Below are 17,329 nucleotides of genomic sequence, written 5' to 3' on the forward strand. Positions count from 1 at the left end.
TATTTCTTATGTAGGCCTACTATTACACAATGTTGATTAATTAAATACATTAAAAAAATAACTGTAGATTGATGTGTGTCTCAATATACTGTGCAATAATTTCATCGCAACATAAAAGCTTGTTGTAGAGGTTATTAAAAACGACAAACACACTGTGAACATGACAGTTAGATAATACTCATGCTAGCTTTTACATGTCATACTGGACAAAGGAAATTGATTCAACCCTGGCTTTGTTGTTATTGTGTCAAGGCAAGCCCTTCCCAGCCCCAGCTCCCCTCCCCCATGCCAGATATTTACCATGGCCAGCCGTTGCTAAGGGAAGTGACGACACCGACGTACAACAGATTGCTGAACGACGAGAAGTCGCATATTAACTATGTGGAAAAAGCCAGACGCAGAGACAGTGGTGAAAGAACATAGCAAAAAAATACAAGGGCAACGTCTTCAAAATCCATCTTCATCTTCGGGAAAAGCAAATCGGGATGATATCGAAAATAGCAAGAGCATAAACTACACACGTTAACCGTCAAAACAAACCCAGTATTATGATTTTATGACATTAGGATTGTTTTAAAAAGAGAGGTGAAAGATAGTTTGTTGGATTGTAGCTAGGGACAGTGTTACTATATCCGGATAGATAGACTACGGGAAGCAGAAAGAAGAGAGAGAAAAATAACCTTTTTTTGGAAATAATTTTGCCTTTAAAAAATATATTTGGACTAAAACTTTTTGGGACTTTTGCCTGAAACATTTTTTTTGTGGATTTTGAGCTAGCTTGCTAGCTATAAATTGTCAATCATGGAATTGAGAGTGGGAAACCGATACAGACTGGGCAGAAAAATTGGAAGTGGTTCGTTTGGAGATATTTATTTGGGTAAGTTTCTAATATAAAACAGTTAATAGTATTTATTTTCCTCATCTGTTATTTTAGCTTTTTTTAAACATTGTTTATAGCAAGCTTACATGGCATTTGCTAGCTGGCTAATAACTCCAACGGTAGACTCGATCCAACGTCAGCTGTTCCGTTTTCACCAGCTGATTCTAGCAAACGTTGGAACACATTGTCCCGTTTGAATGTAACTTATCAATGCGCAGATATTTTTATCAGAGTATATCTATGAGATACTACACACGTCAATTGTTCTTGTTGGTGATATAAACCACCTTCATTTGGGTGATCATAACCACTAGCTAAGCCAGCTGGAAAGGTTTTAAGTCCAATGCTGTCGACCTTTTGTCAAGCTACAGAGAGAGACAACGTTTGGTTGTGCAGAAGTCAACCAGGAAGCTGTCTGTCTGTAACGATAAGCTAAGTACCAAAGCTGAATATAGTGTCTCTAAATGTCCAATTTGACTGGTAACTCACGATCTGCCAGAGGCAATGGCTGACTTGACATATATTGTATTGACTGATCTCTCAACATGTTCACCACCGGTATTATAATATAACTGTGTGTAATGAATTTCAGTTGTTATCAGTCCCTCTTGAAAACGTTAACGCGATGGAACTGCGCGGAACACTATTTTCATTGGAGTGTTGTTGTATCAGCTATCTACTCCAATCCCTATTGACTGTCGTCGCTACTAGTTGTCAGATTGGCCATGTTATGACATGTTCTGGTGGTTTGTATGTAGTGTATGGATGAAAGTGCTGCTGCTCATCCCTTTCGACTCTCAGCTGAGATCAAACTGGCCTCAGGTCCAGGTGGATAGGGGCCTAACAAGTTGATAAGACATTATCAAATCAAATGCATGGACATTACAAACTGTCCGTGGCCTAACCTAGATAACATGATGGATGGTATTTTGTCTGTTTTTCATTGATTATTTTCCTTCATTCAGCTTCAGCTGATTCATTGGGGGTGAGATAGAGCAAGGTCATGTTTGTGACACAGAAACTGATGCAGGCCTGTGTGTGTGTCCAACTTCCATCAGGGTAGGTTATGATAAGGGCTCATACCCTCACTTACCTCATTTGTTTTACTTGCAAACAACAACTGGGCTAGACCTAGTTGGATCACTTGTCACTCTGGTTTTAACAACACCGCAAACCAAACTAGATTAAAAACGACAACATTATTATAAAATAATATACATTTTCTTTTGCAAAGCGTTTTGTTACAGTGTGCACTGCTGAATATGCCTCCTAGCCACGTATTATTGCGCTGAAAGGACTGGATAATTAGCTATATATTAAGGACTCCACCACCTTGCCCACTGGCAGGCTTCAGGGCCTATCCAATTCTTTCTGCCCCAGGCTACATGAAGCACTAATGTGTAGGAGTCTAGGGGTTGATTTGGAATCAGCCAGCAGTGTAGGAGGCTAGGGGTTGATTTGGAATCAGCCAGCAGTGTAGGAGGCTAGGGGTTGATTTGGAATCAGCCAGCAGTGTAGGAGGCTAGGTGTTGATTTGGAATCAGCCAGCAGTGTAGGAGGCTAGGGGTTGATTTGGAATCAGCCAGCAGTGTAGGAGGCTAGGGGTTGATTTGGAATCAGCCAGCAGTGTAGGAGGCTAGGGGTTGATTTGGAATCAGCCAGCAGTGTAGGAGTCTAGGGGTTGATTTGGAATCAGCCAGCAGTGTAGGATTCTAGGGGTTGATTTGGAATCAGCCAGCAGTGTAGGAGTCTAGGGGTTGATTTGGAATCAGCCAGCAGTGTAGGAGTCTAGGGGTTGATTTGGAATCAGCCAGCAGTGTAGGATTCTAGTTGTTGATTTGGAATCAGCCAGCAGTGTAGGAGTCTAGGGGTTGATTTGGAATCAGCCAGCAGTGTAGGAGTCTAGGGGTTGATTTGGAATCAGCCAGCAGTGTAGGAGTCTAGGGGTCAGCCGGCACTGTAGGAGTCTAGGGGTCAGCCGGCACTGTAGGAGTCTAGGGGTCAGCCGGCACTGTAGGAGTCTAGGGGTCAGCCGGCACTGTAGGAGTCTAGGGGTCAGCCGGCACTGTAGGAGTCTAGGGGTCAGCCGGCACTGTAGGAGTCTAGGGGTCAGCCGGCACTGTAGGAGTCTAGGGGTCAGCCGGCACTGTAGGAGTCTAGGGGTCAGCCGGCACTGTAGGAGTCTAGGGGTCAGCCGGCAGTGTAGGAGTCTAGGGGTCAGCCGGCAGTGTAGGAGGCTAGGGGTCGATTTCGAAATCTGTCTGTAGTTTGTCATGATTGACCGCCGACCTTGCCCCTTATTGTCCTGGAACCAGGGTTGAGGAGTAGGGGCTCTATTGTCCTGGAACCAGTGTTGGAGGAGCAGGGGCTCTATTGTCCTGGAGCCAGGGTCGGAGGAGCAGGGGCTCTATTGTCCTGGAACCAGGGTCGGAGGAGCAGGGGCTCTATTGTCCTGGAACCAGGGTTGGAGGAGCAGGGGCTCTATTGTCCTGGAACCAGGGTTGGAGGAGCAGGGGCTCTATTGTCCTGGAACCAGGGTTGGAGGAGCAGGAGCTCTATTGTCCTGGAACCAGGGTTGGAGGAGCAGGGGCTCTATTGTCCTGGAACCGGGGTTGGAGGAGCAGGGGCTCTATTGTCCTGGAACCGGGGTTGGAGGAGCAGGGGCTCTATTGTCCTGGAACCGGGGTTGGAGGAGCAGGAGCAGGGGCTCTATTGTCCTGGAACCAGGGTTGGAGGAGCAGGGACTCTATTGTCCTGGAACCAGGGTTGGAGGAGCAGGGGCTCTATTGTCCCGGAACCAGGGTTGGAGGAGCAGGGGCTCTATTGTCCCGGAACCAGGGTTGGAGGAGCAGGGGCTCTATTGTCCTGGAGCCAGTGTTGAGGAGCAGGGGCTCTATTGTCCTGGAGCCAGGGTTGGAGGAGCAGGGGCTCTATTGTCCTGGAGCCAGGGTTGGAGGAGCAGGGGCTCTATTGTCCTGGAACCAGGGTTGGAGGAGCAGGGGCTCTATTGTCCTGGAGCCAGGGTTGGAGGAGCAGGGGCTCTATTGTCCTGGAGCCAGGGTTGGAGGAGCAGGGGCTCTATTGTCCTGGAGCCAGGGTTGGAGGAGCAGGGGCTCTATTGTCCTGGAACCAGGGTTGGAGGAGCAGGGGCTCTATTGTCCTGGAGCCAGGGTTGAAGGAGCAGGGGCTCTATTGTCCTGGAACCAGGACTCAGGGGCTCTATTGTCCCGCACCCGAGTGGTGCGGTGGTCTAAGGCATTGCATCGCTGTGCTAGCTGTGCCGCTAGAGATTCTGGGTTCGAGTCCAGGCTCTGTCGCAGTCGGCCGCAACCGGGAGACCCATGGGGCGGCGCACAATTGGCCCAGTGTCATCCTGGTTAGGGGAGGGTTTGGCTGACAGGGATGTCCTTGTCGCATCGTGCTCTAGCGACTCCTGTGGCGGGCAGGGAGCATGACAGCTGACACGATCGCCAGGTGTACGGTGTTTCCTCCGACACGTTGGTGCGACTGGCTTCCGGGTTAAGTGGGCATTCTGTCAAGAAGCAGTGTGGCTTCGCTGGGTTGTGTTTCGGAGGACGCACGGCTCTCGACCTTCGCCTCTCCCGAGTCTGTACGGGAGTTGCAGCGAGGGGACAAGACTGTAACTACCAATTGGATACAATGAAATTGGGGAGAAAAAGGGGTAAAAAAGAACCGTGGCTGTCCTCTGTGTTCAGGTTTGGGGTTGTGTTCGTTCGGGCACAAAACAAGCATTTGTTATTGGACAGCTACAGATAGAACCTCCTAGTTTCACCTAATTTTCTAACGCTTCGTCCTTCGTGCCAACTGAACAAGACCCAGGTTGTGTTGTTCTGCTGGAGACTCTGACTGTTGTCTCCAGTGTGTCTGTCAGGACTGCTGGTGTCTTGTGTAGGTCACCACCATTACCTAGTTATATAATATGACCGTAATGTGCTCTGTTGCAGAGCGACGCAGAACAATGATAACACTGGTGTGTTGGTGTCAGTGACTGTGTCCTGACACAGGGTGCTTCCCAAATCCACATTTCACACTATTCCCTATATTGTCCACTACTTTTGACCACAGCTCTATGGGCCCTGTTCAAAAGTAGTGCACTATATAGGGAATATAGTTAAATTTGGGACGTGGCCTGTCTCACATTGATGAGAGGAAGCCATTCTAGACTATAGAGAAACACCCCTGGTCTTTAATAAGGGCGTAGGCAGCCTGGCAGCTCACACACACAGAAGTGATGTTCAACCTGTGGCGACGTGAGCGATCTCTTTATTGCATGTTTGTACAGTACATCCCCGTTGGTAGATTAGCTGCTCTCACAGCAACAGCTGTACCTGTGGAGAAGCCAGCCTACATGCTGCTTACAATGTGTTGCTGTCAGATGTCTTCTTGGTGGAGGTCTGAATTTCACTCCCTCTTGGGTAGCGTTGTAAAATTCAGGTAATTTCCCCTAAATTGCCTTATTCCATCATCGGCTTCCAGGAATCTTCCAACTAGATTCAGAACGCTTCACCTGAGTTGTGGCGTTCTCCGCCTTCACCTGAGTTGTGGCGTTCTCCGCCTTCACCTGAGTTGTGGCGTTCTCCGCCTTCACCTGAGTTGTGGCGTTCTCCGCCTTCACCTGAGTTGTGGCGTTCTCCGCCTTCACCTGAGTTGTGGCGTTCTCCGCCTTCACCTGAGTTGTGGCGTTCTCCGCCTTCACCTGAGTTGTGGCGTTCTCCCCGAGCCGTTCACCGCCTGAGTTGTGGCGTTCTCCGCCTTCACCTGAGTTGTGGCGTTCTCCGCCTTCACCTGAGTTGTGGCGTTCTCCGCCTTCACCTGAGTTGTGGCATTCTCCGCCTTCACCTGAGTTGTGGCGTTCTCCGCCTTCACCTGAGTTGTGGCGTTGTGGCGTTCTCCTACTTCACCCGAGTTGTGGCATTCTCAGCCTTCACCCGAGTTGTGGCGTTCTCAGCCTTCACCCGAGCTCTGGCGCTCTCAGCCTTCACCCGAGCTCTGGCGCTCTCAGCCTTCACCCGAGCTCTGGCGCGCTCAGCCTTCACCCGAGCTCTGGCGCTCTCAGCCTTCACCCGAGCTCTGGCGCGCTCAGCCTTCACCCGAGCTCTGGCGCGCTCAGCCTTCACCCGAGCTCTGGCGCGCTCAGCCTTCACCCGAGCTCTGGCGCGCTCAGCCTTCACCCGAGCTCTGGCGCGCTCAGCCTTCACCCGAGCTCTGGCGCGCTCAGCCTTCACCCGAGCTCTGACGCTCGCAGCCTTCACCCGAGCTCTGACGCTCGCAGCCTTCACCCGAGCTCTGACGCTCGCAGCCTTCACCCGAGCTCTGACGCTCGCAGCCTTCACCCGAGCTCTGACGCTCTCAGCCTTCACCCGAGCTCTCAATTCTCAATTCTGAAAGAAATCAAATAGTTTACTCTTCCTTAACTAGTTGACCCTTTAGTTGGGGTCAGAATGGAAGACCTGTCCCTTACCTCATTCACACACAACATTCCTTTTCCCTGTGAGAACTGTGTGTGTGTCTCTTTGTGTCTTGCACGTTGTAACAGACCACTCCACCAAAGCCCCTGTTGTGAGATGTATGTGATGTAATGATGTCGCAGGGTACGTACCAAACGGGCCCCCTATTCCCTATGTAGTACACTACTATTGACCAGGGCCTACATAGGGAATAGGGTGCCATTTGCGGACACGGAGAAGGGCAGAACAGAGATGTCCTTGGAGCCAGAGAGTTATTGTTACAGCCAGCTGCTCTTAATGCCCTGTTCAGACACAACTACCTGATCCATCGCCATTGGCTGAGTCCCAAATGGCCCCCTGTATGGTCATAAGCAGTGCACTATTTAGGGGAAAGGGTGCCATTTGGCACTAAGCTAATAAGTATCCTGTTTCTCTCCTACAACCCCTGTAGCTGTTTGCTTTCATGAGTAGATAGAAGATGGATGGAAGGCCGCTCACTCTGGTTCACTTCATACACTGGTGTAATCATGTTCTATCCCCTGTGTGTCTGTCTATGTGTGTAATGGTGAGTGTGTATGTCTCTGACTGTATGTGTGTGTGTGTTGAGGTAATCATGGTTTTGAACACAGCTGGAATCTCTTAAGGGTCTCGGTAGCGTGCTGTGTTCTGTTCTGTGTTCCTGGTCCTGTATAGACCTGGTGTGTGTGTGTTGTTATAGGCAACGAGACGTGAGGATGAGGTCAGTGTTTGGCCTGTGATTGGAGAACTGGGATGTAGTTCAACAGGGTGACACTTTCTCAATGTGCATCCCAAAGGACACCCTATTCCCTATTTAGTGCACTACTTTTAATGGCCCTGGTTCAAAGTAGTGCACTATATAGGGAATAGGGTGCACCCAACATTGCAGCTGTGCAGGAACGTACTATACTAGTCAACCCCCCCCCCCCCCCAAATGCATTTGATATTATTTTGAGTCCTCTCTGTATGTGTTATGGGAAGCTGTCCAGGAAGTGAAGTAAGACAAGCTAGAACGTATGTTCTCCGTGATGATCCCATTGGCTTACACTAGGTGGAGGCTGTATCACTGAACCAGGTTGTAACTGGATTAGATGAGGGCTGGCTAAAACCAGCCAGTGAATTAGAGCCAACTAGGCTGCTTATTGACAAGCAGTTTGTGTTATTTGGTTTGGGCTGGCTGGCCTTTTGGTATAGCCTCCCGAGTGGCGCAGTGGTCTAAGACACTGCATCTCAGTACCAAGAGTACCTGGTTCGAATCCAGGCTGCATCACATCCGGCTGTGATTGGGAGTCCCATAGGGCGGCTCACAATTCGGGGTTTGGCCGGGGTAGGCCGTCATTGTAAAATAAGAATTTGTTCTTAACTGACTTGCCTAGTTAAATAAAGGTTAAATAAAATACAGGCATTGATCATCTATCTGTTTTAGGTTATGTAAAATGTATTATAAAAAAATGATGTATATCACATTTCTCCTGAAAAACAAGAATAAGTGTTCTGGGTCATGAATAAGACTAGGAGTTGTTGGTTTTGTGACAGGTTTACTTGAAAATAGCTGATGTAATGTTTGTCTGTGTCAGGATGTTGTTGTCCCAGCCCTACTGTTGGCTGTTGGCTGTGGCAACCAATCAACTCAGCTGGAACACCAACCAATAGAGAGCAGAGAACTATCTGCAACCAACCAATTTGAACTCAGCTGGGACACCAACCAACCAATAGAGAGCATAGAACTAGCTGGGACACCAACCAATCAGCAGAGAACTCAGCTGGGACACCAACCAACCAATAGAGAGCAGAGAACTCAGCTGGGACACCAACCAACCAATAGAGAGCAGAGAACTCAGCTGGGACACCAACCAACCAATAGAGAGCATAGAACTCAGCTGGGACACCAACCAACCAATAGAGAGCAGAGAACTCAGCTGGGACACCAACCAACCAATAGAGAGCAGAGAACTCAGCTGGAACACCAACCAACCAATAGAGAGCAGAGAACTCAGCTGGAACACCAACCAACCAATAGAGAGCAGAGAACTCAGCTGGAACACCAACCAACCAATAGAGAGCAGAGAACTCAGCTGGAACACCAACCAACCAATAGAGAGCCGAGAACTCAGCTGGAACACCAACCAACCAATAGAGAGCAGAGAACTCAGCTGGAACACCAGTGTTTACAAACTCCTGACAGAAATTCTAACAGTCATCCATCTCTCTCTCCCCCCAGTCCCTCCACTACTAACATAATGTGTTGTTAAGTGATCTTTAAAACGCTGTTGCAACATTACCTGGCATCGCTCCAACTCCTAGTCTGTAAATCAGTGACTAAACTGTGTTACACAAACTCACACGGTGTGTTCATCTACTTAAAGGACTTGTATAAAGTTGTCCGAGCTCTTCACACCCGGGGAAGCTGACCTGTTGTGGCCCTACTTTGAGAGCTGGGAATGTGTTTGTGTGCAAGCATTGAGGCTGGTGGGTGTTTTGCACTCGAGTTCTGGTCTCCAAGGTTTTACACCAGGTCTGGGATCTGTGCTGGTACATAGCTATGGTGTGTTTCAGCAGGTGTACTGTACATGCCAGTGTTATGCTCTGGGGCTTGGGCTGATCAATACCACATGCTTGTCCCCAGCCCCCCCACCTCCAAGTTCTGTGCAGTGGAACAACACGGCCCTGCTCTGTAAAACCTGCCAAGAAACAGATGAGCTCACAGTCTGTTTTCCTGACCAGACCAGAGGTCTATAATCACCACCAGGGGGTTTATCTCCTCCTGACCAGACCCGGGGTCTATAATCACCAGGTGGTTTATCTCCTCCTGACCAGAGGTCTATAATCACCACCAGGTGGTTTATCTCCTCCTGACCAGACCAGAGGTCTATAATCACCACCAGGTGGTTTATCTCCTCCTGACCAGACCAGAGGTCTATAATCACCAGGTGGTTTATCTCCTCCTGACCAGACCAGAGGTCTATAATCACCAGGTGGTTTATCTCCTCCTGACCAGAGGTCTATAATCACCACCAGGTGGTTTATCTCCTCCTGACCAGACCAGAGGTCTATAATCACCAGGTGGTTTATCTCCTCCTGACCAGAGGTCTATAATCACCAGGTGGTTTATCTCCTCCTGACCAGAGGTCTATAATCACCACCAGGTGGTTTATCTCCTCCTGACCAGACCAGAGGTCTATAATCACCACCAGGTGGTTTATCTCCTCCTGACCAGAGGTCTATAATCACCACCAGGTGGTTTATCTCCTCCTGACCAGACCAGAGGTCTATAATCACCACCAGGTGGTTTATCTCCTCCTGACCAGACCAGAGGTCTATAATCACCACCAGGTGGTTTATCTCCTCCTGACCAGACCAGAGGTCTATAATCACCAGGTGGTTTATCTCCTCCTGACCAGACCAGAGGTCTATAATCACCAGGTGGTTTATCTCCTCCTGACCAGACCAGAGGTCTATAATCACCACCAGGTGGTTTATCTCCTCCTGACCAGACCAGAGGTCTATAATCACCACCAGGTGGTTGAGACCTCTCCCCCTATAGGTCTGTTCTCCTGACCAGAGGTCTATAATCACCACCAGGTGGTTGAGACCTCTCCCCCTATAGGTCTGTCCTGACCAGACAGGAACGTGTTTCATCCTCTTTCTGTTGTTGTCACGTGCCGTTAGACGGAGGACAAAGTTCCTGTAAACTGAAGGTTTTACTTGGCTTCATGTTGTACATGTTTCAGCTGCATCTGAATATGGAATTCTCTCTCATTGTATTCATATTATCCAATTGAAGAAGTTTAGCAAAGGTAACAATCTATCACGCTAATCTTTGACAATTACCTAGTTAAGTCGTTTTTTTTACTTTGAGAAGTGGCCAACATTTACAAAACATCGATGCAGTTTTAGTGTGTTTGTGTTCAATGTTTGGACACGTGGTGTTTTTACTAGACTGACGTTGGTTCCCCCTCCCTCTCCTCACTCTGATAGCATAACATGACATGGGCTCTGATTACCACCCAGCCCTGTGGATCTCTGTGTTCCTCTAATGGATGACATGATTGCAGATAGTCTATCCCCCCCAAGCCCTCACCCCTACTGAGTCCCAGAACAGGGAGAGATAAGCAGGGACAGGGAAGAGACTAGGAGGGTTGGGGGATAAATGAGGGCCAGCTGCCTCCAGGCTATGAAGAGAGAGGGGAGGGAGAGCGGAGTAGAGAGACTGTTCATTTGGCTGGCTGAAGAAAGCTCTACTTTCTACCCTTCTTGAAATAAGCAGCTCAGTGTTGAGAAATAATAGGGGTTTTGTTAGCCAGTCAATTGGTGTAACACTCCCGTCCATTTCACACAGTGAAACAAATGTCCAACTGTCATACCAGCTTCAGTTACCCTCAACACACTCCATCTCCTCTGTCCTGTCATACCAGCTTCAGTTACCCTCAACACACTCCATCTCCTCCTCTGTCCTTCTCTCCCCTCTCTGTCCTGTCATACCAGCTTCAGTTACCCTCAACACACTCCATCTCCTCCTCTGTCCTGTCATACCAGCTTCAGTTACCCTCAACACACTCCATCTCCTCCTCTGTCCTGTCATACCAGCTTCAGTTACCCTCAACACACTCCATCTCCTCCTCTGTCCTTCTCTCCCCTCTCTGTCCTGTCATACCAGCTTCAGTTACCCTCAACAAACCATCTCAGGTCCTCCTGTCCTTCTCTCCCTCTCTGTCCTCTCTTTCCAGCTCTCCTCTTCTCCTCCTCATTATATTACACCACCCCATCAGGAACCCATTATATTACACCCCCACAGCAGGAACCCATTATATTACACCCCCACAGCAGGAACCCATTATCACCACCAGCAGGAACCCATTATATTACACCACCACAGTTATATTCCTCCACCACCACCACCAGCAGGAACCCATTATCACACCACAGCAGGAACCCATTATCACACCACCACCACAGCAGGAACCCATTATATTACACACCACCACCACCACCACAGCAGGAACCCATTATATTACACCACCACCACCACAGCAGGAACCCATTATATTACACCACCACAGCAGGAACCCATTATATTATACCACCACCACAGCAGGAACCCATTATATTACACCACCACCCCCACAGCAGGAACCCATTATATTACACCACCACCCCCACAGCAGGAACCCATTATATTACACCACCACAGCAGGAACCCATTATATCACACCACCACCACAGCAGGAACCCATTATATTACACAACACCACCACCACAGCAGGAACCCATTATATTACACACCACCACCACCACCACAACAGGAACCCATTATATTACACCACCACCACCACAGCAGGAACCCATTAGACCCACCACCACCACAGCAGGAACCCATCACACCACCACCACCACAGCAGGAACCCATTATATTACACCACCACCACAGCAGGAACCCATTATATTACACCACCACCCCCACAGCAGGAACCCAATATTACCACCACAGCAGGAACCCATTATATTACACCACCACCCCCACAGCAGGAACCCATTATATTACACACCACCACCACAGCAGGAACCCATTATATTACACACCACCACCACCACAGCAGGAACCCATTATATTACACCACCACCACCACAGCAGGAACCCATTATATTACACACCACCACCACAGCAGGAACCCATTATATTACACCACCACCCCCACAGCAGGAACCCATTATATTACACACCACAGCAGGAACCCATTATATTACACCACCACCCCCACAGCAGGAACCCATTATATTACACCACCACCACAGCAGGAACCCATTATATTACACAACCACCACCACAGCAGGAACCCATTATATTACACCACCACCACCACAGCAGGAACCCATTATATTACACCACCACCACCAGCAGGAACCCATTATATTACACACCACCACCACCACAGCAGGAACCCATTATATTACACACCACCACCACCACAGCAGGAACCCATTATATTACACACCACCACCACCACAGCAGGAACCCATTATATTACACACCACCACCACCACAGCAGGAACCCATTATATTACACCACCACCACAGCAGGAACCCATTATATTACACACCACCACCACCACCACAACAGGAACCCATTATATTACACACCACCACCAGGGTTGGCAGGAACCCATTATATTACACCACCACCACCACAGCAGGAACCCATTATATTACACACCCACCACCACAGCAGGAACCCATTATATTACACCACCACCACAGCAGGAACCCATTATATTACACCCACCACAGCAGGAACCCATTATATTACACCACCACCACAGCAGGAACCCATTATATTACACACCACAGCAGGAACCCATTATATTACACCACCACCACAGCAGGAACCCATTATATTACACACCACCACCACAACAGGAACCCATTATATTACACACCACCACCACCACAGCAGGAACCCATTATATTACACCACCACCACCACAGCAGGAACCCATTATATTACACACCACCACCACCAGCAGGAACCCATTATATTACACCACCACCACAGGGAACCCATTATATTACACCACCACCACAGCAGGAACCCATTATATTACACCACCACCCCCACAGCAGGAACCCATTATATTACACCTCACAGCAGGAACCCATTATATTACACCACCACCCCCAGCAGGAACCCATTATATTACACCCACCACCACCACAGCAGGAACCCATTATATTACACACCACCACCACCACAGCAGGAACCCATTATATTACACCACCACCACAGCAGGAACCCATTACACCCACCACCACAGCAGGAACCCATTATATTACACCACCACCACCACAGCAGGAACCCATTATATTACACCACCACCACCACAGCAGGAACCCATTATATTACACACCACCACCACCACAGCCCCATTATATTACCACCACCACCACCACAGCAGGAACCCATTATATTACACACCACCACCACCACAGCAGGAACCCATTATATTACACCACCACCACAGCAGGAACCCATTATATTACACCACCACCACAGCAGGAACCCATTATATTACACCACCACCACAGCAGGAACCCATTATATTACACCACCACCACAGCAGGAACCCATTATATTACACCACCACAGCAGGAACCCATTATATTACACCACCACCACAGCAGGAACCCATTATATTACACCACCACCACCACAGCAGGAACCCATTATATTACACACCACCACCACCACAGCAGGAACCCATTATATTACACTACCACCACAGCAGGAACCCATTATATTACACACCACCACCACCACAGCAGGAGCCCATTATATTACACCACCACCACAGCAGGAACCCATTATATTACACACCACCACCACCACAGCAGGAACCCATTATATTACACACCACCACCACCACAGCAGGAACCCATTATATTACACCACCACCACCACAGCAGGAACCCATTATATTACACCACCACCACCACAGCAGGAACCCATTATATTACACCACCACCACCACAGCAGGAACCCATTATATTACACCACCACCACAGCAGGAACCCATTATATTACACCACCACCACAGCAGGAACCCATTATATTACACCACCACCACCACACCACAGCAGGAACCCATTATATTACACCACCACCACAGCAGGAACCCATTATATTACACCACCACCACCACAGCAGGAACCCATTATATTACACCACCACCACCACAGCAGGAACCCATTATATTACACCACCACCACAGCAGGAACCCATTTATATTACACCACCACCACAGCAGGAACCCATTATATTACACCATCACAGCAGGAACCCATTATATTACACCACCACAGCAGGAACCCATTATATTACACCACCACCACCACAGCAGGAACCCATTATATTACACCACCACCACAGCAGGAACCCATTATATTACACCACCACCACAGCAGGAACCCATTATATTACACACCACCACCACAGCAGGAACCCATTATATTACACCACCACCACCACCACCACAGCAGGAACCCATTATATTACACCACCACCACCACAGCAGGAACCCATTATATTACACCACCAGCACAGCAGGAACCCATTATATTACACCACCAGCACAGCAGGAACCCATTATATTACACCACCACAGCAGGAACCCATTATATTACACCACCACCACAGCAGGAACCCATTATATTACACACCACCACCACAGCAGGAACCCATTATATTACACCACAACCACAGCAGGAACCCATTATATTACACCACCACCACCACAGCAGGAACCCATTATATTACACCACCAGCACAGCAGGAACCCATTATATTACACCACCACCAGCAGGAACCCATTATATTACACACCACCACCACCAGCAGGAACCCATTATATTACACACCACCACCACCACAGCAGGAACCCATTATATTACACACCACCACCACAGCAGGAACCCATTATATTACACACCACCACCACAGCAGGAACCCATTATATTACACCACCACCACAGCAGGAACCCATTATATTACACCACCACCACCCCACACCACCACAGCAGGAATCCATTATATTACACCACCACCACAGCAGGAACCCATTATATTACACCACCACCACAGCACCCACATCACCACCACAGCAGGAACCCATTATATTACACCACCACCACAGCAGGAACCCATTATATTACCCACCACACCACCACCACAGCAGGAACCCATTATATTACACCACAACCCCCACAGCAGGAACCCATTATATTACACCACCACCACCACAGCAGGAACCCATTATATTACACCACCAGCACAGCAGGAACCCATTATATTACACCACCACCACAGCAGGAACCCATTATATTACACACCACCACAGCAGGAACCCATTATATTACACACCACCACCACCACAGCAGGAACCCATTATATTACACACCACCACCACCACAGCAGGAACCCATTATATTACACACCACCACCACCACAGCAGGAACCCATTATATTACACCCACCACCACAGCAGGAACCCATTATATTACACCACCACCACAGCAGGAACCCATTATATTACACCACCACAGCACCCATTATATTACACCACCACCACAGCAGGAACCCATTATATTACACCACCACCACAGCAGGAACCCATTATATTACACCACCACCACCACAGCAGGAACCCATTATATTACACCACCACAGCAGGAACCCATTATATTACACCACCACCACCACATTTACATCATTTACATTTAAGTCCCCCAGCAGGAACCCATTATATTACACCACCACCACAGCAGGAACCCATTATATTACACCACCACCACAGCAGGAACCCATTATATTACACCACCACCACCACAGCAGGAACCCATTATATTACACCACCACCACAGCAGGAACCCATTATATTACACCACCACCACAGCAGGAACCCATTATATTACACCACCACCACCACCACCACAGCAGGAACCCATTATATTACACCACCACCACCACAGCAGGAACCCATTATATTACACCACCAGCACAGCAGGAACCCATTATATTACACCACCAGCACAGCAGGAACCCATTATATTACACCACCACCACAGCAGGAACCCATTATATTACACCACCACCACAGCAGGAACCCATTATATTACACCACCACCACAGCAGGAACCCATTATATTACACCACAGGAACCCACCACCACCACAGCAGGAACCCATTATATTACACACCACCACCACCACAGCAGGAACCCATTATATTACACACCACCACCACCACAGCAGGAACCCATTATATTACACACCACCACCACAGCAGGAACCCATTATATTACACACCACCACCACAGCAGGAACCCATTATATTACACACCACCACCACAGCAGGAACCCATTATATTACACCACCACCACAGCAGGAACCCATTATATTACACCACCACAGCAGGAATCCATTATATTACACCACCACCACCACAGCAGGAACCCATTATATTACACCACCACAGCAGGAACCCATTATATTACACACCACCACCACAGCAGGAACCCATTATATTACACCACAACCCCCACAGCAGGAACCCATTATATTACATCACCACCACCACAGCAGGAACCCATTATATTACACCACCAGCACAGCAGGAACCCATTATATTACACCACCACCACAGCAGGAACCCATTATATTACACACCACCACAGCAGGAACCCATTATATTACACACCACCACCACCACAGCAGGAACCCATTATATTACACACCACCACCACCACAGCAGGAACCCATTATATTACACACCACCACCACAGCAGGAACCCATTATATTACACCACCACCACAGCAGGAACCCATTATATTACACCACCACAGCAGGAACCCATTATATTACACCACCACAGCAGGAACCCATTATATTACACCACCACCACAGCAGGAACCCATTATATTACACCACCACCACAGCAGGAACCCATTATATTACACCACCACCACAGCAGGAACCCATTATATTACACCACCACCACAGCAGGAACCCATTATATTACACACCACCACCACCACAGCAGGAACCCATTATATTACACCACCCCCACAGCAGGAACCCATTATATTACACTACCACCACAGCAGGAACCCATTATATTACACACCACCACCACCACAGCAGGAACCCATTATATTACACCACCACCACAGCAGGAACCCATTATATTACACTACCACCACAGCAGGAACCCATTATATTACACACCACCACCACCACCACAGCAGGAACCCATTATATTACACCACCACCACCACCACAGCAGGAACCCATTATATAACACCACCACAGCAGGAACCCATTATATTACACCACCACCACAGCAGGAACCCATTATATTACACCACCACCACCACAGCAGGAACCCATTATATTACACCACCCCCATAGCAGG

At 48.6% G+C, this 17,329-nt stretch overlaps 1 protein-coding gene across 1 annotated transcript in view; it reads left to right on the forward strand.

Annotated features, from left to right (window-relative positions):
- The first annotated feature begins 339 nt into the window (after positions 1–339).
- The window catches only part of LOC115126873 (casein kinase I-like), a 55,813-nt gene continuing 38,823 nt past the window's right edge, over positions 340–17,329 (forward strand). The window contains exon 1 of the mRNA XM_065015866.1: positions 340–877. Coding sequence (XP_064871938.1) covers positions 802–877 — 76 coding nt within the window. The 5' untranslated portion in view covers positions 340–801. The remainder of the gene's footprint in view (positions 878–17,329) is intronic.

This window comes from Oncorhynchus nerka, unplaced genomic scaffold (assembly GCF_034236695.1).
Source record: "Oncorhynchus nerka isolate Pitt River unplaced genomic scaffold, Oner_Uvic_2.0 unplaced_scaffold_1246, whole genome shotgun sequence".
In the NCBI taxonomy this organism is placed as follows: Eukaryota; Metazoa; Chordata; class Actinopteri; order Salmoniformes; family Salmonidae; genus Oncorhynchus; species Oncorhynchus nerka.